The following is a 26,563-nucleotide window of genomic DNA, read 5'->3' as shown; positions in this document are numbered from 1 at the left end:
AACATGCTTCCATAGTTACATGACTTTAAGCATGTAAATATTATTGTATTTTCTGAAAATGTCCTTTAAGTTTTTGGACTGCACATGGAGGCACATTTTGGAACAACAATCATCATCAGCAACACAGAAAAAAAAAGACAGAACAAAGTTCAAAACAACCTTTAATCACAGCTGCGTTCAGAGAGCGATCATGTGACACCTACACGTACACAAACACTACCTGCTCATCGCTGGGGGGGCGGGGCAGCAGGACTCGGGTCCTGATTGGTTTCGATCCTCCGCAGTGATGGCTCTGAAGCTGACTGTACCACCTGAATGTCTGCAGACAGACGGAGCAGCTGTGAGGCTTCTCTCCTGTGTGAATTCGCATGTGTTTCTGTAATGTCAGTTTCTCCGTGAAAGTTTTCTGACAGACAGAGCAGCTGTGAGGTTTCTCTCTCGGATGAGTATATCTCCTGTGTATCTTCAGGTCTAACACCCGGCTGAATCTTCTCTCGCACTCAGAGCAGCCGAACGGTTTCTCTGAATCTCTGACGGCGACGACTTCTTCCTTCGGAGAGTTTGAAGCTGGCTGAGGCACAGTGAGTCTCTGGTGCCGCTGTGAGGACTGAGGCTTCTCCTCTTCATCGTCACTGGAGCTCCACTCCAGCTGCTGAGCGGGAACCTGGTCCTGACCCACCAGCTGCTGGATGTCTGCAGCACACAGGAGACACACCCTGAGACAAACTGTGATTAATGCTCGACGTTAACGGAGCCTTCTGTCCAAACTCTGAATCTGATACAGATTGTGGAGACAGTGTGGCGCAGTTCCAGCGAGATACAAATGTAGGAGACAAATTAAGTGAAATAAGCAGAACAGAATGAAAATAGTTCTCAGTCCACATGTGACCATGTGTTTAATGACCTCACTGAGCACCGCCGACCACAACGCTGCCTCCGTTTACTGCGCGATTAATCTAATCGCAATTGCAATTGCGATTTCAGACAGTGCGATTACATAACCACAAACAAGGCTGCGATTTGCGATTTAAATCAAATAAATGTGCGTGTGTGTGCCTGTGAACGTGACTGCCTCTCCTCTAGTGTGTGGAGCCCAGGCTGAGTCGGTAGCGACAAAAAATGCAACGTCTGTTATATGGTGATACTTTGGGTTCAGGTACGGCGACGTTGCACAGAAAGACCTGCAGTGTAAAACCTGCAAAGTTCAAGTCGCCACGATCGACCGACCGATCTGTGTCAACCCTTGAGACAGCGCAGAGAAAATATGAAGAATGCATGCGAGAAAACACTGCATCGGGCCTGAGAGGCTTACGCAGCGCGGGACCTGTGAGGAGCGTCAGGTGACCATCGCGACAGACAACGCCACGAACATCATCAAGACGGTGCAGCTTAATAACGGCAAAGACTCCGCTGTTTTGGCCATAGACCTCATCTTGCTATTGGTAAGTGAATTCTTTCTGCACTCCTTTGCCTATCTGCCATGTTTACTATTTCTTTTTTTAATCTGTATTTTTTTATAAATTATATTATTCGACCATTCTGAATAAGTCAAACTGCATTATCAGCCCTACATGGTTACAAACAGCTTGTTGGTTACTAGTAATTGTCTGTTATGTGTTTGCTTTTGCTTTTGATGAATTTAAAAGTGTGCTATATATATTAAGGTTCTTCTTATTCTGATTATTATTATTATTCATGTTATCATTATTATAGGTGATGGAAATTCACCAGCAGCAGCAGCAGCCTGAAACGCAGCGCACCATATTTTTGGAGGAGGATAGCCTGGATGTGGAAAGTCCACCTGCAGCCAAAGCCAAGAGAAAAACTTTAGCCAGTTAAAGGAAACACTTATTTTTATGGGAAAATATTAAATTATTCTGAAAACAGTACTGTAAAAACTTCTTATTCTACTTAATATTTGTATGTTCTGAGTTGAGAAATACACACTTTGAAACTATTATTATTCTCTGCATTTTTCTTGATAACCATGAAGGTACTCACGATATCATTTATTTATTTTATCATAATCGCAAATCGCAACATTGTTCAGTATAATCACAATCGCACATTTTTACCAAATTGTGCAGCACCAGTGCAATATTACGACCTCCTGCGCCGTCGCCTCCTTTATTATTCGGTGAAACGTTTGACTCCATCTGTTGCCTGTTTCAACGGCAACACAGAGAACGCATACAAGTATGAGGACAGAGATGTCAGAGACGTATTTTCTAGACATATTATCTAGTTAAGAAATATTATACACCTACGAAATATTTCCTGGAGATATTATGTAGGAGATAAACTTTTTATTACATTATATTATCTACCTTGGAGATTTTATTTACCTAGAAGATATCTACAGATATTGTCTACCAGGGATATATTATCTCAAGATAGTATCTATCTAGGAGACATTTTCTGTAGGTGTTGTCTTTTTGGTCTTCTAGGAGATATTTTTAAGAGATATTGTCTACCTAGGAGATATTATCTACAGATATTATATTACCTAGCAGATATTATCTTGAGATTATCTCCCTGGATATTATTGACTCTGGACATATTATCTGGTAGGATATAAACTTTTAGGTCACCTGGAAGATATTATCCAGAGATATTATCCACCTAGGAGATTCTAGCTACCTAGATAATATTATCTACAGACATTTTCTACCAAGGAGATATCATCTACCTAGGATTATCCATCTAGTAGACATTGTCTCCTAGGTAGGAGATACATTTTTTGGCTTAATTGAGCTGTTTTCAGAATTTCAAAAAGCTGTGAAAAGCGAAGTGCTTTGTGCATGATGCAAAGAGCATTAAATGCAGCGTAAAAAAAAAAGGTTTCACCTGACGGAGGCTCTCCAGTCTCCGAGCCATCAATAATGACCTCAGTCTGAGGTTCAGGACACGTCCAGACATCACACCCATGAAAACTGTCGGAGGTTTCATCATTTCTCAGAGAGTGTACAGCTGACTGGGTCTCTCTGGTCTCCTTCCCATCATCACTGGGGGGACGTGGCAGCAACCTGTATCTGGTTGGTTGAGATCCTAAACACTGATGGTTTCTGAGGCAAGAAAGCAAAGTGAACCTCCGGTGACAAAAACAGCAGCTGAACCTGTCCTCTCCTGTGTGGGTTTTCATATGTTGCTTCAGATTTCCCTTCTGCTTAAATCTTCTCTCACACTCAGAGCAGCTCACTGATTTCTCTCCTGTGTGAGTCATCAAATGTCTGTTGAGACTCCCTTTGTGGTCAAATCTTTTCCCACACTCAGAGCAGCTGAATGGTTTCTCACTGACAGGGACTGCATCCTTTTTCAGGGAGTTAAAATCTGACTGAGGTTCTCTGGTCTCCTTCCAATCATTATCGCTGAATTCAACCTTAAATTCAGAAGAGTCTCCAGTCTTGTCCTCAGTCTCTGGTTGTAAATGTGTATCTGGATGTGAGTCCCTGTCTGGTTCTGGTCCTCCACAGTCCTCTCCATCAGCTTCTGTTTCCATCTGTTCAGTTAGTCTTTGATGAAGCTGTGAGGACTGAGGTTTCTCTTCATCATCTTCACTCTTCACAGGGACAGGAGTGAATGGGAACTTGGTGATATCAGCCTCCTCCAGACCTTGAAGCTGCTCTCCCTCCTGACTGCTCCACAGCTCCTCCTGCTCCTCTTTAATGTGTGGGGGCTCTGGGTCCTCCTGCTCCTCTTTAATGTGTGGGGGCTCTGGGTCCTCCTGCTCCTCTTTAATGTGTGGGGGCTCTGGGTCCTCCTGCTCCTCTTTAATGTGTGGGGGCTCTGGGTCCTCCTGCTCCTCTTTAATGTGTGGGGGCTCTGGGTCCTCCTGGTCCACACTGGAGTGGGGGACCTCTTCTTTAATCACCAACAGCTGAGGCTCTCTGACACCAATTATCACTTCTCGTACATCTGGAGGTAAATCTGAAACACAGACAGAAAATTACAAAACTTGTGTCAGTATGCTGTGTAGTAAAGTATGAAGTAAAATTGTCACGGTAAAATATGCAATAATAAAGTCACATGGTCTGCACTCCTCCAATCATATGCAGGCTTCCTTAAATTGCCAGAGCTTGGTCCGCATTGCCGGCAGTAAGTCGGACTCGTTTCCGGTGAGGGTTGGACTCCGCCAGGGCTGCCCTTTGTCACCGATTCTGTTCATAACTTCTCTGGACAGAATTTCTAGGCGCAGCCAGGGTGTTGAGGGAGTCCGGTTTGGTGACTTCAGGATTGGGTCTCTGCTTTTTGCAGATGATGTGGTCCTGTTGGCTTCATCAGGCTGTGACCTCCAGCTCTCACTGGATCAGTTCGCAGCCGAGTGTGAAGCGGCTGAAATGAGAATCAGCACCTCAAAATCCGAGGCCATGGTTCTCAGCCGGAAAAGTGTGGTGTGCCCTCTCCGGATCGGGGACGAAGTCCTGCCCCAAGTGGAAGAGTTTTAAGTACCTCGGGGTCTTGTTCACAAGTGAGGGAAGGATGGAGCGGGACATCGACAGGCGGATCAGTGCGGCGTCTGCAGTAATGCGGACTCTGCACCGATCTGTCCTGGTGAAGAGGGAGCAGAGCCGAAAGGCAAAGCTCTCGATTTACCGGTCGATCTTCATTTTCCACCCTCACCTACGGTCACGAGCTTTGGGTAGTGACCGAAAGAACAAGATCGCAGGTACAAGCGGTCGAAATGAGCTTCCTCCATAGGGTGGCTGGGCTCTCCCTTAGAGAGGAGGCCCCGAGCAGACCCAGGACACGCTGGAGAGACTGTCTCTCAGCTGGTCTGGGAACGCCTCGGGATCCCCCGGGAAGAGCTGGATGAAGTGGCCGGGGAGGGGAGTCTGGGCTTCACTGCTTACGGTGCTGCCCCCGCGACCCGACCCTGGAGAAGCGGAAGAAAATGGATGGATTGGACCTCCACTGTCATGAATAACGAACAGTCCCTAATAATGATACAAAGCCTGGATGTGATAATGGGCCCAAACTTTCAGCTGGCTGCAGGGGCTCACTTTGATTCCTCCACTTCTTATTAAATACATTTTATTTCTCTGTATTTTTCTGCTCTGCTCAGTGTCTGTCTGATGAAGTTTTCTGTTTCTGCTCGGAACTGATTCCTGATATACACTCAGATTTTAACTCATTCGTCCATTTTAAAGCCAAAAACGTTTTCAGGGTAAAAAAAGGAGCCGGAGTGAATAAAAAGTACAGCTTATTTATCAAAGAGGACGATCCGATGAAGTACAAATACCTCAAGACTTCAGCACGATAACGCCACTGAGTAAATGTACTCCGTTACTTTCCTCCGCTGGCTCTAATAAACAATAAACAAACAATAAACAAACAATAAAAGTTCCGACTGAAGCTAGCTGCGGCTAACAGCTAACGTTAGCTTAGCATCGTAAGCAGGAAGAAAACAAACCTCTTCTTCTTCTTCTTCTTCTCGGGTTTGAAGCCTCGTGCAGCAGCAGTTTCCGGTGTCGGTCCATCTCTGCTCCGGTTACTGAACTAAACTCTGACGGTTTGTTTTTCTGCCGTTATTCAGATCCAGCTAACGGTTCACTCTGCTAACCGAGATCACCGTCACACCGGCGGAAGTATACACTAATACTTCCGGGGCTGCCTTCAAAATAAGACTTACCACTGAGGACCCCGGAACCAGTTGAGGAGAGTAACGAAGTACATTTACTCAAGTACAAAAGTACTTCACCAAAGTACTTTTTTGTTCCTTTACATCTCAGGGGGAAACATTTTCAGTTTCTTTACTAATTCGGACGAACGCAGGCTGAAAAATAAAAGACTGTAGATTTTCAGAAAAAAGTAACAATATCACGAGATTAAAGTCAGTCAATTTTAATAAAAAAAAAAATCACTGGAAAAAGTCGTAATTTTGAGGAAAAAGGTCGCAGTTTTGAGAAAAAAAAATAATTTTGAAGAAAAAAGTTGTAGTTTCAAATAAATTTCATTATTTTGAGAGAAAAATCGTAGTTTCAAAAAAGTTGTAATAGATCAAGAAAAAATGTAATTTTGAGAGAAAAGTCATACTTTCAAGACAAAGATTGTTATTCAGAGAAAAATGTTGTAATTTTGAGAAAAAAGTCATAATTTTGAGATAAGTCATAATTGTAAGATAAATCTTAATTTCTTGAGAAAAAATCCTACTTTACAGATAAAAGTTGTAGTTTCAAGAAAATAGTCATAATATTACTTGTATAAAATTGGGCATTTATGACAAAAAGCTGTAAAATTACTCAGTAAAACTGGTAAATTTGCCATAATACTACAAATTCTTGTTGTATTAAAAATACTTTTCTTTAAATTGTGACTTTATTCTTCAAACGTTTTTGACTTTTCTTGTTATATGCAGCACGTATGCTACACTAAAATGTCTTAAATGCTATATGGGGTGAATTTGAGCTAATCAGACTAATTAGAGCTGCTAATGAGCTGCTGAAGTTGGTTGATGTCATTATTTCGTATTATGTACGAAGGTAACTTCCATCATCTTGTCAGCGGCTTCTTTAACATGGAGACATTTATAATAACAATCATCTGTTAGGACACCGAAAACGGGACAAAGTCATGTTCAAAATAACCTTTAATCACAGCCGTGCGTTCAGACAGCGATCATGTGACCAGAAGGAAGAATCACAAGTTAAAATGACCTACAGGTACACAAAAACCACCTGCTCATCACTGGGGGGGCGGGGCAGCAGGACTCGGTTCCTGATTGGTTCAGGTTCTCCGTGGTCACACTGATGGTTTCTGAGCTGATGACACCACCTGAAAGTCTGCTGACAAACAGAGCAGCTGAATATTTTCTCTCCTGTGTGGATTCTCATGTGTGTCTGTAAACTTCCATTCTGTGCAAAAGATTTCTTACAAACGGAGCAGCTGAAAGGTTTCTCTCCTGTGTGAGTTCTCATGTGTGTCTTCAGATTCCCTTTGAAGCTAAATCTCTTCCCACATTCAGAGCAGCAAAAGGGTTTCTCTCCTGTATGAGATTTTATGTGTTGCTTCAGGTTTCCACTTTTATCAAATCTTTTCCCACACTCAGAGCAGCTGAATGATTTCTCTTCTGTGTGAGTTCTCATGTGCTTCTGTAAATATCCATTCTCTGTAAAAGATTTATTACAAACTGGGCAGCTGAAAGTTTTCTCCACTGTATGAGTTCTCAGGTGTCTCCTCAGATGTGTCTTACGGAAAAATGTTTTCCCACAGTCAGAGCAGCTGAATGGTTTCTCTCCTGTGTGAGATTTTGTGTGAATCTTTAAATGCGACATGTAACTAAATCTTCTCCCACAATCAGAGCAGCTGAAAGGTTTCTCTCCTGTGTGAGTCTTCATGTGCTGCTGCAGATTGTCCTTGCGACCAAATCTTTTCCCACACTCGGAGCAGCTGAATGGTTTCTCACTGACTTGATCATTTTTCAGAGAGTTTAAACCTGACTGAGGTTCTCTGGTCTCCCTCCAATCATCACTGTCCTCAGTCTCAGGTTCAGAAGAGTCTCCAGTCTTGTCCTCAGTCTCTGGTTGTAAATGTGTATCTGGATGTGAGTCCCTGTCTGGTTCTGGTCCTCCACAGTCCTCTCCATCAGCTTCTGTTTCCATCTGTTCAGTTAGTCTTTGATGAAGCTGTGAGGACTGAGGTTTCTCTTCATCATCTTCACTCTTCACAGGGACAGGAGTGAATGGGAACTTGGTGATATCAGCCTCCTCCAGACCTTGAAGCTGCTCTCCCTCCTGACTGCTCCACAGCTCCTCCTGCTCCTCTTTAATGTGTGGGGGCTCTGGGTCCTCCTGCTCCTCTTTAATGTGTGGGGGCTCTGGATCCTGCTGGTCCTCTTTAATGTGTGGGGGCTCTGGGTCCCCCTGGTCCTCTTTAATGTGTGGGGGCTCTGGGTCCTGCTGGTCTTCTTCATCAACGATCATTTTCTGAACATCTGAAGGTAAATCTGAGACACAGACGGACATTAATCTGACCTGATTTTTTTCAGTTTATTTCAGGAAAAATACCTTCACTGATGTTTTAATTTTCATAGTTGTTGGTTCTTTAGTTGATTTTTTAAAATGTTGAAAGAGTCATAGTATAGTTTCTTGTTTTTTAGTTGAATGGTAAAATAAAAAAGTCAAAATATGTTATAAAGATTCATAGAATTAAAAAAACGAGTATAATTTTATCGTCATCAGTCAAACTTTATTGTTTTTTAAAGAAGGTTCAAAATATCAAAATAGAGTACCTCAGCGCTGTTCTACAGTACCGGAGTAAATGTATTTCGTTACTTTCATCCACTGGTACTAATAAACAAACAAATAAACAAACAATAAAAGCTCAGAGTGAAGCTAGCTGCGGCTAACAGCTAACGTTAGCTTAGCATCATTAGCAGGTAGAATACAAACCTCTTCTTCTTCTCGGGTTTGAAGCCTCGTGCAGCAGCAGTTTCCGGTGTCCGGTGTCCATCTCTGCTCCGGTTACTAAACTAAACTCTGACGGTTTGTTTTTCTGCCGTTATTCAGATCCAGCTAACGGTTCACTCTGCTAACCGAGATCACCGTCACACCGGCGGAAGTACACACTAACACTGCCGGGGCGGCCTTCAAAATAAGACTTATCACTGAGGACCCCGGAACCAGTACATTTACTCAAGTACAGAAGTACAATACTGAAGAACTTCAACTACCCAGCAGGATATACAGACATGAAGCCTTTGATACCCAAACAGAAAGGCTCTATTTCTTTCAAAAAACATATTTTTTTGAAAATCAAATAAGCAATTTTTAAAAACCTTTTTCTTCTTTTCTCTTTTTAAATTACTGTTTGTAGGACAGCTAAGGGTCCTGAGTTGCTTTCAGCAGTGCCACTAACAGTAACACAGTCCCAAGACTTGATTGAAAATTGAAAATTTATTGAAAATACAAGGATTGAAATAGAAATTCTGAAAATAAAAATCACAGCAGTGTTATAGACAAATCTGTTAAATGCCTTATTGCTTAACATTTTTCTCACATATAACTGCATATTCATTTGTGTTGTGAAATTAGCACATTGGTAAAGATGGAGTCCAGATCGAACTCTCGTCTGCAGCCAAACTGACGACAGAGTTTTCTTACAGCTTCGTTTTTCACCTGGATGGACACGGTTTAGTTTTGCTCTTTTTTTTTCTTTAAAATGTTTTGCAGATTTTTTTTTCTTTTTCCAAACCTTTCCCAACAAAAAAGAAATTCCCTGTTTTTTCCAAAACTTTAAAGGTTTATTTAATTTCCCCAAACTTTTCCAGGCCCGGAAATTGTTATTTGCTAATTCTGTTATTTTCCAGGTTTTTCATGACTGTACAAACTATTTAAGGTGAAAATCTGTATCTGGAGGAGGTAGGAGGACTTTTCAGATTTTTGTAATCAGAGACAGTGCCAGAAACAAAGAGTTTGGAGGAAAAGCCTCCAAACACGGGCTGAAAGTGAGTTCATTCAACACTACAAACTAGATGGAGGGAGAATGTTTGTTGTTCTCATTGGAGTCACTCTCACATCTCTTACCCAACACAATATCAATATATTTATAGACATAAGTTGATCACGAAACTCAGATATTTGCAGCTGTAAAAATGTTTCAGTGTCCATCCATCCATCCATTTTCTTCCGCTTATCCGGGGTCGGGTCGCGGGGGCAGCAGCCTAAGCAGGGAAACCCAGACTTCCCTCTCCCCGGCCACTTCGTCCAGCTCTTCCCGGGGGACCCCGAGGCGTTCCCAGGCCAGCTGTGAGACGTAGTCTCTCCAGCGTGTCTTGGGTCTTCCCCGGGGCCTCCTACCGGTGGGACGTGCCCTGAACACCTCACCAGGGAGGCGTTCTGGATGCATCCTAATTAGATGTTTCAGTGTGATCACACAAACAGCACCTTGACAGCCTCGTACTGTGACGCAGGTCCATCTGTGACAACCAATCACACCTGTTAAAGAGTGCATCATACATAACAACAGGGTCAATCACATCTCCTCCAGAGCTCCTCGGACAATTTTCCTAAATCAACTCTAAGGTAGGACTACTTCCAAAAAATTTCAGCTAAGTTAGGAGCTCTCGGAGAGCATTCTCAAAATGTTTGTGAATACTGCCCCTGGATGTTTTCTCAGACTTCCCTTTCATCCATTTCTTTTACCACAAACAAATAAAGAGCAAATAAATGGTTTCTCTCCTGTATGAAATTCCATGAGTACTTTTTTACTGAACAAATCTTTTAACTCAGCGCGTTTGTTTTTGCTTCCATTTTTGACAGATTTAAGTTAAAGATGGAATATTTTTTTCATGTAATCAGTATATATATGTATATCTATATATATTGGAGATCAAAATCAAGGCAGCATGTAGGGATGTCAGTCCTCTAACAGAGCTGCAGAAAGTGTGGCCAAGAAAGGGCTACCTAAGAAGTGCATCAACCTGTCCAAACCAGAGGCACTGAAGACTGCCAAACAGAGACTGACAGCACTGGCTGCCCGACTGAGGAGATACAAGAGACGTAGAAAGCAGGAGAAAGTTTGCCGACAAAACAGAAAGAAGGAAGGAGAGGGAAGCAACACATAACACCAAAGCTCAGTCACTAATGGATCTAAGAGCAGACCACAGCAACCTCCCAGAGCAAGAACCAGTACACTGGCAGACATCCAGGAGAGTGTGTCACATATGAAGAGCTGGACAGCACCTGGCCCTGATATAGCTCATACCTACTGGCTAAAGAAGCTGACTGCACTCCATGAATGCCTATCAGCACAAATAAACGAACTACTGCAAGATGGGACCCACCCAGAGTGGATGACCCAAGGACGGACAGTCCTGATCATGAAGGACCCCAGAAGGGAGCGATACCTTCAAACTACTGGCCAATAACATGCCTCTGCTCAACATGGAAGCTCCTGTCAGGCATCATTGCGGCTAAGATGAATAAGCTTATGGCTCAATACATGAGCGGGGCCCAGTTGGCAGTAACACCAGGGGAGCCAAACACCAACTACGGGTCATAGTAGTAGTAGCAGTAACATAGTGGATGTACAGGACAGTTACAAGTACCTTGGAATCCCGCAGGCAAATGGGAACCATGATGAGGCTGCAAGGAAGTCAGCCATAACCAAATACCTTCACAGAGTCAGGTAAGTCCTGAAAAGGAAGCTGAATGGAAAGAACAAGGTCAATCAACACATACGCACCTCCAGTCATCAGATACTCTGGTGGTAAAATAACTGGCCAAAGGAGGAGATAGAGGCCAATGATACAACAGCAAGAAAACTTCTCATAACAACTAAAATCCAGGAGTACATCAGAAAGATGGCCACAAAACAATAATTTGCTGATGATGATGAGAATGAGATGGAGATGTTGTCACGGAAGGACAAGACCCTGCACGGCTTGTACCACCAACAGATAGCTAAAGTGGCTGATATCGGGAAATCCTGCCAATGGCTGGACTGTAGGACATCACGAAGGCAATGATCATGGCTGCACAAGAACAGGCACTGAGTACAAGAGCAATAGAGGCCGGAGTCTACCACACCAGGAAGGACCCCAGGTGCTAGCTGTGCAAAGTGGCCTCTGAGACAATTCAGCACTTAACAGCAGGGTGTAAGATGAAGACAGGCACAGCATACATGGAGTGCCATGACCAAGTTGCAACACCAAGGGCTGAAAGAGGAGCTAGGGAAGGTGTGGAAGGTGAAGGCAGCTGTGGTACCAGTGGTTGACGGAGCACTCGGGGCAGTAACCCCGAAACTAGGACAAATTGGGACAGCGACTCCAGCAGATTCCAGGAACAACATCTGTAATGTCAGTCCAGAAGTGTGCAGCCCTAAGAACAGCTAGGATACTGCGTAGAACCCTCAAGCTCCCAGGCCTCTGATAGAGGACCCTAGACTGAAGGAAGAAACAACACAAAGGGATAGGACGAGAGAGGGAATATATATATACACTGTATATATGACATAGATGATACTATCACTTCCAGTCATTATCTAAAATATTCATAACAAGGGACTGTATCATCTAGTCCTACACTGGACAGACCAAAATTGAAAGAAACATATCTAAATTGTGTATGACAAAGTCTTACATCTTTTTCCATATGCTTTGAAAAATGGGAGTAAAAACAAGTGTTGCATTTATTTCTTTGTTCAGTTTAGATTTCTACTTTCAATAAAAGCTTTGCTGCACATAGAAAAGCTGACAGGTTTATCTACTGGATTCTCATGAGTGCCTTCACATGTCCCCTGGTGCCAAATCTTTTCCACACTCAAAGGAGCTGAATGATTTCTTGCGAATGTTACATCCCATACCACTGACAGACTGTGTGGACTCTCTGAAGAGTGTAAATTACACACTGAACAAAAAAACTGTTACTAACTGAGCAGCGGAATGTTCTTTTCTCCTTTGTGGATGATCATGTGTTGAACTTGTCTTATCCTTGTGAATTAATACTTGACCACACACTGAGCAATAAGATCTCTGGTCTCCCTCCAATCATCACTGTCCTCAGTCTCAGGTTCAGAAGAGTCTCCAGTCTTGTCCTCAGTATCTGGTTGCAAATGCCTATCTAGATGTGAGCTCCTGGCTCTCCAGAGTCCTCTTCATCAATTTCTGTTTTGATCTGTTTAGTTTATCTGCTGGCTGGAGGCCTCTCTGTTCTCCTCAGTTTGAATTTGAAGCTTGAAGCTGTGAAGACTGACCACCGACACACTGATGTTTTCTGAGCTGAAAAAGCCAAGTGAATCTTTGGTGACAAACACTGCAGTTGAATCCTTTCTCTCTTGTGTGGATTCTCATGTGTGTTCTTAAATTTCCTCTCTGTGTAAAAGATTTCTTGCAAATTGAGCAGCTAAAAGGTTTCTCTCCTGTATGAGTTCTTAAGTGCTGAACTAAATTTTCCTTGCGGTGGAATCTTTTACCACACATTGAGCAGCTGAAAGGTTTCTCTCCCCTGTGGCTTCTCAAGTGTAACTGTAAACTTCCACTTTGTGTAAAAGATTTCCCACAAACTGGGCAACTAAAAGGTTTCTCTCTTGTATGAGTTCTATTGTGTTCCTGCAAATGTGCCTTTCGGCCAAATCTTTTCCCACACTCAGAGCAGCTGAATGGTTTCTCACTGACAGGGACTTGATCATTTTTCAGAGAGTTTAAACCTGACTGAGGTTCTCTGGTCTTCTTCAAATCATCACTGTCCTCAGTCTCAGGTTCAGAAGAGTCTCCAGTCTTGTCCTCAGTGTCTGGCTGTAAATGTGTATCTGGATGTGAGTTCCTGGTTGGTTCTGGTCCTCCACAGTCCTCTCCATCAGCTTCAGTTTTTATCTGTTCAGTTTGAGTTTGATGAAGCTGTAAGGACTTATGACCGACGCATTTATGTCTCTCCATCTGTTGCCGAAAGGCAAATCTTTTGTTACAAACACTACAGCAGAATCGTTTTTCTCCTGTGTGGATTATCATGTGTCTCTGTAAAGTTCCACTTTGTGCAAAAGATTTCTTACAGACTGAGCAGGTGAATGATTTCTCTCCTGTATGAGTTCTCATGTGTCTGTTCAGATTCCCTCTTAGGCCAAATCTTTTCCCACACTCTGAGCAGCTGAATAGTTTCTCCCTGACAGGGACTTGATCATTTTTCAGAGAGTTTAAACCTGACTGAGGTTCTCTGGTCTCCCTCCAATCATCACTGTCCTCAGTCTCAGGTTCAGAAGAGTCTCCAGTCTTGTCCTCGGCATCTGATTTTAAATGTCTATCTGGATGTGAGTTCCTGGCTGGTTCTGGTCCTCCACAGTCCTCTCCATCAGCTTCTGTTTTAATCTGCACAGTTGAGCTGTTGGCTGGAGGCTCTGCCTCTCTGTTCTCCTTAGTTTGTCTCTGGTGAAGGTGTGAGGACTGACCACCGACACACTGATGGTTTTGAAGCTGTTCAGGCCAAATGAATCTTTGGTCATAAACATTGCAACTAAATCTTTTCTCTCCTTTGTGGATATTCAAGTGACGAACTAAACTTTCTTTGCGAAGGAAACTCATACCACACATTGAACAACTAAATGTTTTGTCTCCTGTGTGGATTCTCATGTGACGAACTAAACTTTCTTTGCGAAGGAAACTTATACCGCACATTGAGCAACTAAATGTTTTCTCTCCTGTGTGGATCATCATGTGTCTCTGTAAAGTTCCATTCTGAGTAAAACATTTCTGACAAACTGAGCAACTTAACGGCTTTTCTCCTGTATGAGTTCTCTTGTGAAGCTTGACTTCCTTATTGGTGCCAAATCGTTTCCCACACTCAGAGCAGCTGAATGGTTTCATGTCCTTTTTACATCTGTCATCACTGACAGAGACTTCATCATTTTTCAAATATTTAGAATCAGATGGACGTTCTCTCGTCTCCTTCCAAAAATCACTGTCAACGCTATCATCAGTGTCTGGTTGTAAATGTGTATCTGGATGTGAGTCCCTGTCTGGTTCTGGTCCTCCACAGTCCTCTCCATCAGCTTCAATCTGTTGAGTTGAGCTGCTGGCTGGAGGCTCTGCCTCTCTGGTGTCCTCAGTTTGAGTCTTATGAAGCTGTGAGGACTGATGGCCAACACACTGATGGTCTTTCAGCTGATAACACCAAGTGAATTTTTTGTCACAAACTCTGCAGCTGTAGATTTTGTGGACCTCCATGTGTTTAGTCAGATATCTTCTCCATGCAAATTCTTTGCTACAAATTGAACACCTAAACTGTGTTTGTCTCGTGTGGATCCTCATGTGTTGAACTAAAGTCTCACTGTCGCTGAAACCTGCGTTACACACTGAACAGCTGAAAGCTTTCTCTCCTGTGTGACTTACCATGTGAGAACATAAGCTTTCACGCTTGGCAAAAGCTCTGCCACAAACAGAGCAACTACATTGTTTCTCTCCTGTGTGAGATTTATTGTGTGTCAGCAGGCTGTGGCTATCTTCAGATCTGTCTTGACTCTCAGAGCAGCTGTCAGAGACTTCCTCAGTTTTCAGATGGTTTAGACCTGAGTGACGCTGTTTGCAGAAATAAACGTCAACCACAGTGAGTTGCGGTTCAGCCTTGTAATCAGAGCAGCCAGTGTTGTATCCATCATTTACTGATTCTCTTTTATTTCTTTCATAAGTAAACCCTGACTGAGGGTCTCCGGTTTCCATCCAATCATCACTGTCCTCAGTCTCCGGTTCAGAAGAGTCTCCAGTCTTGTCCTCAGTGTCTGGTTGTAAATGTGTATCTGGATGTAAGTTCCTGGCTGGTTCTGGTCCTCCACAGTCCTCTCCATCAGCTTCTGCTTTAATCTGTTCAGTTGTACTAAACTGTGAGGACCAACGACCAACACATTTATGTCTTTTGATTTGATGACGCCAAGCAAATCTTCTGTTGCAAACACTGCAGCAGAATCGCTTCTCTCCTGTGTGGATTGCCATGTGCCGTGTCAGTTGTATCTTTCGTATAAATCTTTTGGCACAGACTGAGCAGCTGAACGGCTTCTCTCCTGTGTGGATTTTCAGGTGTATCTGTAAACCTTCACTCTGTGTAAAAGATTTCTTACAAACTGAGCAGCTGAATGGTTTCTCTCCCGTGTGAGTTCTCATGTGTCTCTTTAGATGAGTCTTGCGACCAAATTTTTTCCCACACTCAGAACAGCTAAAACGTTTTTCTCCAGCACTACATCTTGAATCACTGACAGGGACGTGATCATTTTTCAGAGAGTTTAAACCTGACTGAGGTTCTCTGGTCTCCCTCCAATCATCACTGTCCTCAGTCTCAGGTTCAGAAGAGTCTCCAGTCTTGTCCTCAGTCTCTGGTTGTAAATGTGTATCTGGATGTGAGTCCCTGTCTGGTTCTGGTCCTCCACAGTCCTCTCCATCAGCTTCTGTTTCCATCTGTTCAGTTAGTCTTTGATGAAGCTGTGAGGACTGAGGTTTCTCTTCATCATCTTCACTCTTCACAGGGACAGGCGTGAATGGGAATTTGGTGATATCAGCCTCCTCCAGACCTTGAAGCTGCTCTCCCTCCTGACTGCTCCACAGCTCCTCCTCTTTAATGTGTGGGGGCTCTGGGTCCTCCTGCTCCTCTTTAATGTGTGGGGGCTCTGGGTCCTCCTGCTCCTCTTTAATGTGTGGGGGCTCTGGATCCTCCTGGTCCACACTGGAGCTCCACTCCTGCTCCTCTTCACCAACGATGACTTTTCGAACATCTGAAGGTAAATCTGAAACACAGACAGACAGCTATTAAAGAAAATCAAGAAACTTCTGTTCACACTTTTCAATGTTAAAGTTGCTCAGTGAAATTTTCAGCCATTATTAGTGACATAGAATGATGTTTGTGTGCGATGGTTCCAGCAGTGGAAAGTAATTACATATACTCAAATAATGTTCTTTAGTAAGCTTTTGGGGTACTTGTTCTTTATCCAAGCCACCTCAATGATTATCCGGCTTAATTTTAAGCCCCAAACCCTCTTTAGCATTCCTAAATATGTTTGTTCCATGGGCAACATTAGCAGCCTCAGCACGGCTAACAGTACTAATATTTTGGAGGTTTGGTGGCCAAAAATTAAGTTGCTTCGTCACTGGGGCAACCTGGGGAAAAACAAGAGGGTGACCACAAAGTTTCAGCAGCAATGCTGTCGTGTCACCATAGGTCGCGACAGTGTTACCAGCTGTTTTTCTAGTACAATCCATAACTTTTGATAATAGAAATGCAAAAGTAACCGTTCTTAATACATAAACAACTAAAGTCAACTGGACTGCTTAGTGGTACATGGCACCTCTGCCTCCTCCTGTCCAGATCCAACAGACCTACAAGTCCAAAAACAAAGAGGTTTAAAAGGAGTGCCAGGAGGGATAAGATATCTTTGATGGAGAATATGGCATGTGAAGCAGAGCGAGCTGCAGCCAGAGGAGAGATGACTACCATTTATAAGATTGCCAAATAGCTTTGTAGCAGCAAAACTAGCCAATCAACCTCAGTCAGAGGGAAATATGGCACCAATATATCAACTGAACGACAGCAAGCAGCAAGATGCGTTCAATGCCTCCGGGACTTGCTAAACCACCCTCAGCAAGATGAACCAGCTAACCCTCAACCAAAGTTCTCCTCAAACGGATCAAATCAGCAATTGAAAACAAGCTGAAGGAGAACAAGCAGGACTTAAGAAATGTAGAGGATGCATTGATCAAATCTTTGCATTAAGGAACACCATCGAACAGTGCCTCAAGTCCAATGCCCCGCTGTACATCGATAACATAGACTTTAAAAAGGAGACTCTGGAAGATCTTAAGGCCATCAGATTGATGATCCTGTTGTACAACCATGTTGAATGCAGTGTGATAATTGACAGCAAGACACTCTCTGAATGGTTTCCTGTGGTATCAGGTGTACGACAAGGCTGTATCCTTTCCCCCATCTTCTTCTTTGTGAACACTGACTGGTTCATGTGCAAGACCACATCAGATAAACCCAGAGGCATCCAGTGGATACCTTTCTACCACTTAGAAGATCTTGACTTTGCAGATGACCTGGCGGCCCTCTTATCAAAGAGAAAACACCTACAGCAGAAAACCAATAGGCTGAACAAGTATGCAAAGCAGACAGATCTTAACATCAGTACCTCAAATACACAAGTCATGTGCATAAACTCCATCAACTCTGCAGCTATCACTGCCAACAATGAACCACGTGACTATATGGAGGATTTTACATACCTGGGCAGCCTTGTCAGTAAAGACAACAGGGCAAATAAGGCCATCCGAGCAAGGCTCAGCAAAACTTCCCCAACTAATCGCTAACTTCATTCAGGTTGAATCACAGTCAGACAGTTAGGACAGGCTTGAGGTTTGCTGTGGTTGCAGTGAAAATAATAGCGTGGAAACTTTGGAAATGTGTTAACACAGTGCCGACATCCTGATTTGGGCACTGGTGTGACAGTAGACAGGTTTCCATTAACCCTTAGATTACGCAAATTGAAATTGTGAATATGAAATATACCTAATGGAAACACACCAATTTCAAAAAAAGTCACATGTATAGGCAAAAAGTCATCATACTCCTTTGAGGTGGTATCTAAGGTAACTGCAAAAAGCAATATTCGTCCAAACTGCAGCTTTTTAGTCTTTTCTAGGTCACATGATGCTATGAGGTCACATGGTACTGTGTCTATGTGCTTGTCAGTAGGAATTGGCTCCCTCATGATGCAGCAGGAGCTACAAGAGCTGATAGTTCATCACATAACTCTGAGAAAGTTGAGCAGATTATCCAGAAGTTTTGAATCCACAATTCCTACAATGGCTGCAATAGAAATAAAGCTGCTAATGTTTTCAACATCCATCGCCATGGTTATTGGGATGTTATCACCAGAGTAAAAATCACACAATATCACTCAGTGGAAACACAGTCAGCTCCATGTTGAGTTTATCCACATTTACTAAATATCACTTTAGTTTTGTGCAAATCTGTGATGGAAACCCGCCTCCTGTTTTCTGATAGCCTGGGTCAATCCTGGGGAGATAAAAGTGGGAGGATACAAATTAACAAACTGAACTTCTCTAATAAATTATATACACTGCCTCCTTTTCTGTCATTCATTATGCTCAAGACCTGCATTGGGTGGCACATAGACTGGCTATTATGTGATTTTGCCCAGTACATTTAATCTATTTCAATTTGTTTTAGTAATTCTTTCTTCTATTCTGTCTTGACCATGTTTACTTTTTTTTACTAGTGGTAGTAATACTACTGTTATTATTATGGATCATCTCAAGAACCTAACTAACCTTAGGAGTGTTTTGAGAGACTGCGCATGCGTCAGCGTTTTGCGTGTTTTGAGCGTACGGCTAGCTACTCTGTCATGAACTAACGTTTTTATCTACTTTTAAAGCGACTTCTTATACTTCTTACTTTGAGATCGTGATTGTTTTACCTTCATCTTTTAACGAGGTCGAAGATTTTAACCTTCACACGTTTGGGGCTTTAGTTTATCCGGCCTACCGGACTCTATGGACTAGCTTAGCAGGTTTGTTTTTAGCCTGGTGGCTAGGCTAGTCGCTCGCTTCTGTTTAAACTTTGAAGCTTTTAAACTCGCACAACTTCTGCGGACAAACTAACTGCTCTGGTGGCACAAATGCAGACGAACACAGAGGACAAACTAAACAGAAGTGACCTGGAGTTTGGGAAAAATCCGGTTTTGCCCCTCTGTTTATCGCGAGCTACTTAGCTAACCTAAGCTACCGCCATGTCCCCTGAAGACCATCATTTCCAACTAAGGAAAGCGGAAAAAAAGATCGCTGACCTGTTGAATGATGTCCGCCGGCTCTCCGAGGAACTGAGGAGTAAGGAAGCCCAGCTGGACCAGTGTATGACCATCGCCCACGAGCAATGTCTCCGGATCTCCTCGTATTCAGCGGCCCTCCAGGACACGGTGCCCTGGGATCCCACCGGTCCGCGGCCATCCTTCTGCTCCACCCCCCGCCTCCAGCGCTCATGGGCTGAGGTGGTTAGCCGTGGCCGAACGAGGACCTTGGCTGGAACCACCTCGCCTCCACTCCTGCTCTCCAACCGCTTTGAGACTCTGTCGCAGTATGCTGGTGCTCCAGGCTATGGTCAGGGTCTGAGCTCCCCTCCAGAGGCTGCTGCACTGTCCCCGCCTCGGACCGACGCGGTGTCCGCAGCTCACCACCCAGGAGACACTCCTCCCACCGGCCCCACAGGTCCCTCCTTATTGGCGATCACCAAGGCAGCGGCGCCCCGCTGCCGCACCGGTCTGTCATCTCTGCTGCAGCCTCCGGGTGGGCCCCACCGCTGCGCCGCTGGAGTCCGGGATCGACAGCTGCCATCCCGGGCCACGTCTTCAGCCACGCGTCTGAGGCTGCTGAAGAACGCTGTCCAAAGATATCCCGGGACCACCCATAGCAGCCGGGATCCGGATACCCTCAACGGGGCAGAGGCTGCCCCCGGCTCCCGCGACAGACACCACCCGGGTCCTGCCGGGTCTGATTTGACCGGTGTTCGTGCTTCCGCACAACAACAGCGCTCCTCCCTTGGGGCTCACCTGGGGAATTCCTCCGTGAGGCACGGAGCCACACGGCCCCGCTCTCCACCATCCATGGCCCAGTCACAAGTGTGCACTCGGGAGAGGCACACCTGCCCCTCTGTGCTGGTGGTTGGGACCTCCATGGTCAGGCACGTGGCAGTGCATGGCGGCCGGACCTTCTGCCACCCTGGCGCACGGGTCAAGGACGTTGCATCCTCCGCTCTGCAGCTGAGTGCTCAGCATAGCTCAGCGTCTACGCTGGTCCTGGAGGCTGGCATCAACGACCTAAAATACCAGCAGTCGGAGCTTCTTAAACGGGACTTCACCACCCTAATTGACCACCTGCTGGACACGGGGAAACGCCTAATTATCTCAGGCCCGCTTCCCCCACCTCGTTACGGTGACGTCACCACCACCCGTCTTCGTCAGCTGCACGTGTGGTTGAAGGGATACTGCCTGGGAAAAGGTATCCCATTTGTTGACAACTTTGCAGCTTTTTTAAACAGGCCCCACCTTTTCAAACACGACGGCCTCCACTCAAACAAGAATGGTTCACATCTTTTATCTGTGAACATTGATTTGACTATCCGTTCATGCACCACACCCTCCTCCTGACTCACTCCTCCTGACTCACACACGCACTTACAGACCCCCTGCCTCCCAATTACCTTCACCTCCACCGTCACCCTCCACTATACAGGCGCAGAATAATATTCAGACAATCAAAACCAGAATTACAAACAACAGACAAGTAAGACCAGGGTTTGTTCATAGAACTAACTGTATTTTAAACATCCCCCGAGTTGGAGGTGACAAGCACACGTCCAGTGCAGACACTAAAATAGCTGTCCTGAACGTGCGCTCCCTTTTAAACAAATCATTTATTATAAACGACATTATTTTAGACAATGACTTAGACATCATTCTCCTGACAGAGACATGGCTTGGCACTGATGCACCTGTCGTTCTCACTGAGGCTTTCCCACCAAATTTTAACTTTTTATTTTCAACTCGAGAGGGCAAAAAAGGAGGCGGAACTGCTTCAATTACAAAGATTACCATGTGCTCAAATGAAGTATTTTTTAACAACTTCGTATCATTTGAGTATCATGCCTTTGTTTTTAGCAATCCCCCCATTCTTTGCTTAACCGTCTACAGACCACCCAGGTACTCGTCATCTTTTATCAATGAGTTTTCCGAACTTTTATCAATTATACACAGTAAGTACAATAGAATTTTAATAACTGGTGATTTTAACTTGCACATGGACAACTCCTCAGACACAGTGTCCAGAGAATTTTTAAACCTTTTACACTGCCTAGATTTTAGACAGCATGTCACACAGCCAACTCACAGCAGGGGGCGCACCCTGGACCTGGTCATCACTTATGGCCTGTCCATTGGTGCGCCCTCTGTTGTGGATCTGGCTGTGTCTGACCACTTTTGTGTGTTTTTTACAGTCACCAGTTTTAATCAACGGGAGGCCCCGGTGAGATCAGTGAGGAAACGCTACCTAACTTCTGAAGTGGCTGCAAATTTTATCCGGATTTTACAGAGCACTCCAGCAGAAATTTTACCAGCACCATGTGATTTCATTGTCGACAGTTTTAACAATAAATTAAAGACAACACTGGACTCAGTGGCCCCACTTCAATTGAAGACTGTTAAAACAAAACCTACACCGCCATGGAGAAATGAACATCAAAAAGTTGAAGAGAAACGAAGGTGAAGGTCAAAGTTAACAGTTCACTAAGAAATATTCCGTGAACACCTCAAAACCTACAATAACACAGTCAAACAGGCAAGAAGTTCTCACTTTCAAAAATTAATCAACGACCATAAAACCAACCCGAAATTCCTCTTCTCCACAATCGACCTTTTAACAAACGCAAATTTTAATAGTCCCTCCAAGATACCAAGTGACACCCTTTGTGAGGACTTTGCAGACCACTTCAGAAGTAAAATCAATGACATCAGATCGAGTCTTTTACCGCATCAGATTTTAAGTGTTGACTCACCCAGATCATTGATTTTACCGGAGGAAACACTGGAGAGTTTTGCCCTGGTAGATGCGAGGACACTTGGTCGAGTTTTCTCCCAAGTAAAGCCCACAACCTGCCTCTCAGACCCAATTCCCACTCCATTTTTTAAAACGTTTCATGCATTCTTTGAGGAACAATTGTTATACATGGTGAATTGCTCTCTTCAGACGGGTGTCTTCCCCACCTCCTTTAAAACGGCGGTGGTGAAGCCCCTTCTGAAGAAGAGCAATTTAGATCCCAACATTTTTAATAATTATCGGCCTGTATCCAACTTACCATTTTTAAGTAAAATCTTGGAAAAACTTGTGTTTAACCAAGTAAATGACTTTTTAATCACAAATAACATTTTAGAGAGGTGTCAGTCTGGTTTTAGGATGAATCACAGTACCGAGACGGCCCTTGTAAAGATTTTAAATGACATCAGGCTCAACTTAGATAACCATAAACTCACTGTCTTGGTACTACTGGATCTAACTGCCGCCTTCGATACAGTAGACCATCACATTTTATTAAATAGAATGAGGAACCTGGTCGGCCTCTCTGGTACTGTTCTGAACTGGTTTGACTCCTACCTCACAGATCGACACTTCTTTGTAAGTATGGATACATGTTCCTCAGGAATCCATGAGATAAAGTGTGGGGTTCCCCAAGGGTCAATTTTAGGCCCAACTCTTTTTAATCTGTACATGCTTCCCCTTGGGGACGTCATCAGGAGTCACGGCATCAGCTTTCATAGTTATGCTGACGATACTCAACTGTACATCGCTGTGTCTCCTGATGACACAGGGCCTATTGATGCCCTTTTTAACTGCATTTCAGACATAAAGTCATGGATGGCAGCAAATTTCCTACAGCTCAACCAGGACAAAACAGAGGTTTTAGTCATCGGTCCTGAAGGCCAGAAAGAGAAACCTTTACCAAAGTTACAGGCTTTTAGAACATCCCAATCTGTAATAAATCTGGGTGTGATTTTTGACTCTGACCTGACTTTTATCCCACACATCAAAAACACAACAAAAATTGTTTTTTATCATCTAAAGAATATAGCCAGAGTCCGCCCGTTTCTCTCTCAGGCCAGCACGGAGGTACTAATGCATGCTTTTATCTCTTGTCGTCTAGATTATTGTAATGCCCTGCTCTCTGGTCTTCCCAAAAAGAGCATTTCCAATTTACAACTATTGCAGAACTCAGCCGCACGAGTGCTGATGAGGACCAGAGGGCGGGAGCACATTACACCGGTTTTAAAATCGCTTCATTGGCTCCTGGTGCATTTCAGGATTGATTTTAAGGTTCTTTTACTTGTTTTTAAGTGTCTCAAAGGTCTTGGGCCTTCTTACTTAACTGAGCTGCTTCTACCTTATCAACCCTCGCGGACCCTGAGGTCCTCCGGCACTGGCCTTTTAACCATACCACAAGTTAGCTCTAAAAGAAATGGGGAGGCGGCTTTCAGTTACTATGGCCCCCGTCTGTGGAACAGCCTGCCGGAGAACCTCGGGATCACAGACAGTGTTGAGGTTTTTAAAAAGAGGCTCAAGACCCATCTTTTCAATCAGGCTTTTAACTAACTAACTAACTAACTATTTATTTATTTATTTATTCAACTTTTTTATTTTATCTTATTCCACTGTTTTAGTCTCCCATTTATTTATTTATTTATTAGCTGTTATAATCTTTAAACTATTTTACTGTGCACTTGTATTCTTTGTCTTATTTTACTGTTTTAATCCCTTACGTTCTTAGCTTTTATGTTCTTTACCTTATTTTATTGTGTTAGTTTTTAGCTCCAGTGTTTCCTCATCGGGGCCTGCCGGACTGGGAGTTGTCTCTGGTCCACCATTGGGGGTGCTGTACAGTGGACTGTTTCGGCCCGGGTGGCTAGAGGGCTCGGCATCTTGGTGCGGGCACTCCTGTCCGCCCGGGTTGGGATGGTCTCTGTGGCGGCGCCCCGGCGGTGCTGGACCGTGACCTCTCAGTGAGGTTGGCCCCCAAAGGTAGCTTCTCCCTCGCCTCAGGTCTCAGTGCCTAGCCATGTCTCTTTAGTAACAGCTGGTGTGTGTTGGTGTGTGTGTGCGTGTGTGTGGGTGGTGAGGGGGGGTGATCGGTGCCTTTGCGAATATGTGTGGGAATATCTACATGAATGTGTGTGTTTTGTTGCGTACGTATATGTGGGGGTGGGAGGGTCAGGCTGTCTGTATTTTTCTTGATTTTCTTTGATGTTTTTCATTTCTGTTATTGTTTTTAATCTCTTTTAGGCACTTTGTGTTACTCTTTGTATGAAAAGTGCCATACAAATAAAGATTTGATTTGATTTGAAGAGCTTTATCCCAATGAATACACAAGTACAACAACAGCTATTATTATCATTACAAATATTAAAATTAGTTTACTGTTTGTATTCTTTAAACTGTGTTTAATCATATTGATATGGGTTCTGATTTTTAATTTTTAAGTGTTTCCGTTGCTTTCTCGTTATCATTTGTTTTCAGTCCAACATGTTTTGCCTTTTGATTACACTCGTTTCTGTAAGGCCTCAGTTCCGCGTTATCGTTTGGCTGTTAACTTTTAATCATCTTTTTTTAAAGGCGCCATAAAAATAAAGCTATTATTGTTTTCAATTTAGTAAGTGTACTTCGTTACTTTCCTCCACTGGTACTCAAAAAAAGCCGACAACAATAAAGGTTCAGACTGAAGCTAGCTGCGGCTAACAGCTAACGTTAGCTTAGCATCATTAGCAGGAAGAAAACAAACCTCTTCTTCTTCTTCTTCTTCTCGGGTTTGAAGCCTCGTGCAGCAGCAGTTTCCGGTGTGGGTCCATCTCTGCTCCGGTTACTGAACTAAACTCTGACGGTTTGTTTTTCTGCCGTTATTCAGATCGAGCTAACGGTTCACTCTGCTAACCGAGATCACCGTCACACCGGCGGAAGTACACACTAACACTTCCGGGGCGGCCTTCAAAATAAGACTTATACGTCGTAACATTTCGGATAATAATTATTATATATATATATATATACACACATATGTATATATATGTATGTATATATATATATATATATATATATATATGTATGTATTATGTGTACAACAAATATTGTTTGTGATAAGAATCTTAAGTCTGGGCCATAAAAAACAATGCTACAGTGAAAAACAGAACATGAGTAAGAACGTTCTTAAATTAGAGACTTTGGGTTATTTGAAAGAGGAGGGGGTGACTATTAGGGACTGTAGTTTATTGGGGGTGGGGGGTGGGGGGGGTGTTAGATGTTAAAAAATGACTCATGTTTGAAAGTTTAAACCTGAAGCTGAAGTCGTGGAGTTGAAATAAATATTCAAAAGTAAATATTAATAGTACTACAGCCTTTGGAAACCATCAGATGCAAAGTTGCATAACTACCCTTAATGAGCATATGCAGCTATGTGGACAATATTTCAGCAACTCCTCAGCTGATATGGACAATATTGAAGTAGTTTGGGGGATTATTGAGATTATTTCATTTTTAAATGCGAAATGGCCATTTAATATCAAATTGGCCAGTTTTGCTGAATTTTGATTTTATATCGACGCTCTGCTGAATTGATCGCACAGATAATTTCTGTATTTAAAATAACTGAAATAACTTCAGCTAGGTTATAAATTGTATGATATGTATCAGAATCAGAAAGACTTAATTGATCGACAGGGGGGAACTGTGGTGCGTTACAGTCGCTCTGATGCCAGCAGAGAGAATTATACCAACACCAACGAATGTCCAAAGGAATCCCAGCTGCTCGCTCTAAGGAAGACCAGCGAACCTTGAACACATCCTGTCAGAATGCCACAACCGTCTGCCAGACAGGAGATTCAGACGGCGGCATGATCAGGTGCTAGCCCAGCTGGACGAACGGTTGGAGAGGGAGAACAAGCGGATAACCATGAAGCCAAAGGTCCCACTTCATCAACTTCCTCAGGCTGGGTGACAAGGCAGGCAAGGAGGTTGGGGGGACATGGATCTCGCCACAGCAGATGATCAGGGAATGAGAGCTGACCTCAGACGGCAGCTTAGATTTCCAGAAAGATAGCCGGTACCAACCTCCAAACTGAAATCTTGCCCTGGTCAAGACTAACCTGACAGGTGGCCCTTCTGGAGCTGACAGTACCCTGGGAGGAAAGGATTGAAGTGGCACACTAGTGCAAGCTTGGCAATTCCACATCACTCATCCTTAAAAACTGGCAGAGGGGATGGAGAGCCTGGAATCCATGGTCCAGGTCCATCCCCAAAGAAAACTGGTCCCAGATATCATCACGTGGGCCAAGACAGCATTGCGATGGCTTTGGTTGAAGAGGAACAAACGATGTTGGAACCGTGCTGGAAGAAGAGAGGGAATAATAATAATAGTAATAATAATAATAACAATAATAATAATAATAATAAATATAAATACATATAAATAAATATTAAAATAAATAATATAAATATTATATAAATATAATAATAATTTAATGTCGAGCCCTGCTAAGGTTT

General features: G+C 43.5%; 2 protein-coding genes across 7 annotated transcripts in view; both read right to left on the bottom strand.

Moving 5' to 3' along the window:
* Positions 1–143: 143 nt before the first annotated feature.
* The window catches only part of LOC121964274 (uncharacterized), a 34,489-nt gene continuing 8,069 nt past the window's right edge, over positions 144–26,563 (bottom strand). The window contains exons 1-3 of one of the 6 annotated variants that reach the window (XM_088090620.1): positions 5,411–5,605; positions 2,848–3,927; positions 144–693 (exon numbers count right to left, since the gene is read on the bottom strand). In XM_088090620.1, coding sequence (XP_087946746.1) covers positions 200–693; positions 2,848–3,927; positions 5,411–5,477 — 1,641 coding nt within the window. In that variant the 5' untranslated portion in view covers positions 5,478–5,605 and the 3' untranslated portion in view covers positions 144–199. Of the gene's footprint in view, positions 717–2,847; positions 3,930–5,410; positions 5,606–6,568; positions 7,943–8,387; positions 8,732–26,563 lie in introns of those variants that run through there. The other 5 variants (XM_088090623.1, XM_088090624.1, XM_088090622.1 and 2 more) reach the window with 5 other exon arrangements.
* Positions 8,877–24,979, bottom strand: LOC148186758 (uncharacterized). Its single transcript, XM_088090628.1, has 2 exons — positions 24,810–24,979; positions 8,877–16,200 (listed from the first exon to the last, which is right to left on the bottom strand). The coding sequence occupies exons 1-2, from the start codon at positions 24,874–24,876 to the stop codon at positions 12,653–12,655; spliced, it is 3,615 nt and encodes a 1,204-aa protein (XP_087946754.1). The 5' UTR covers positions 24,877–24,979; the 3' UTR covers positions 8,877–12,652.

Source organism: Plectropomus leopardus, chromosome 17, assembly GCF_026936395.1.
Source record: "Plectropomus leopardus strain MGB_pleo_1.0 chromosome 17, ASM2693639v1, whole genome shotgun sequence".
In the NCBI taxonomy this organism is placed as follows: Eukaryota; Metazoa; Chordata; class Actinopteri; order Perciformes; family Serranidae; genus Plectropomus; species Plectropomus leopardus.
The sequence above is the reverse complement of the archived record's forward strand: the minus strand, read 5'-3'. Positions and strand labels throughout refer to the sequence as shown.

What these genes read in the sequence shown, in the direction of transcription:
- LOC148186758 (XM_088090628.1), bottom strand. Translation starts at nt 24,876, where the DNA reads ATGGACCCACACCGGAAACTGCTGCTGCACGAGGCTTCAAACCCGAGA. An exon ending in AAGAAGAAGAAGAAGAAGAG is followed by an intron (nt 16,201 to 24,809) that starts GTTTGTTTTCTT and finishes TCTGTGTTTCAG; the next exon opens with ATTTACCTTCAGATGTTCGA.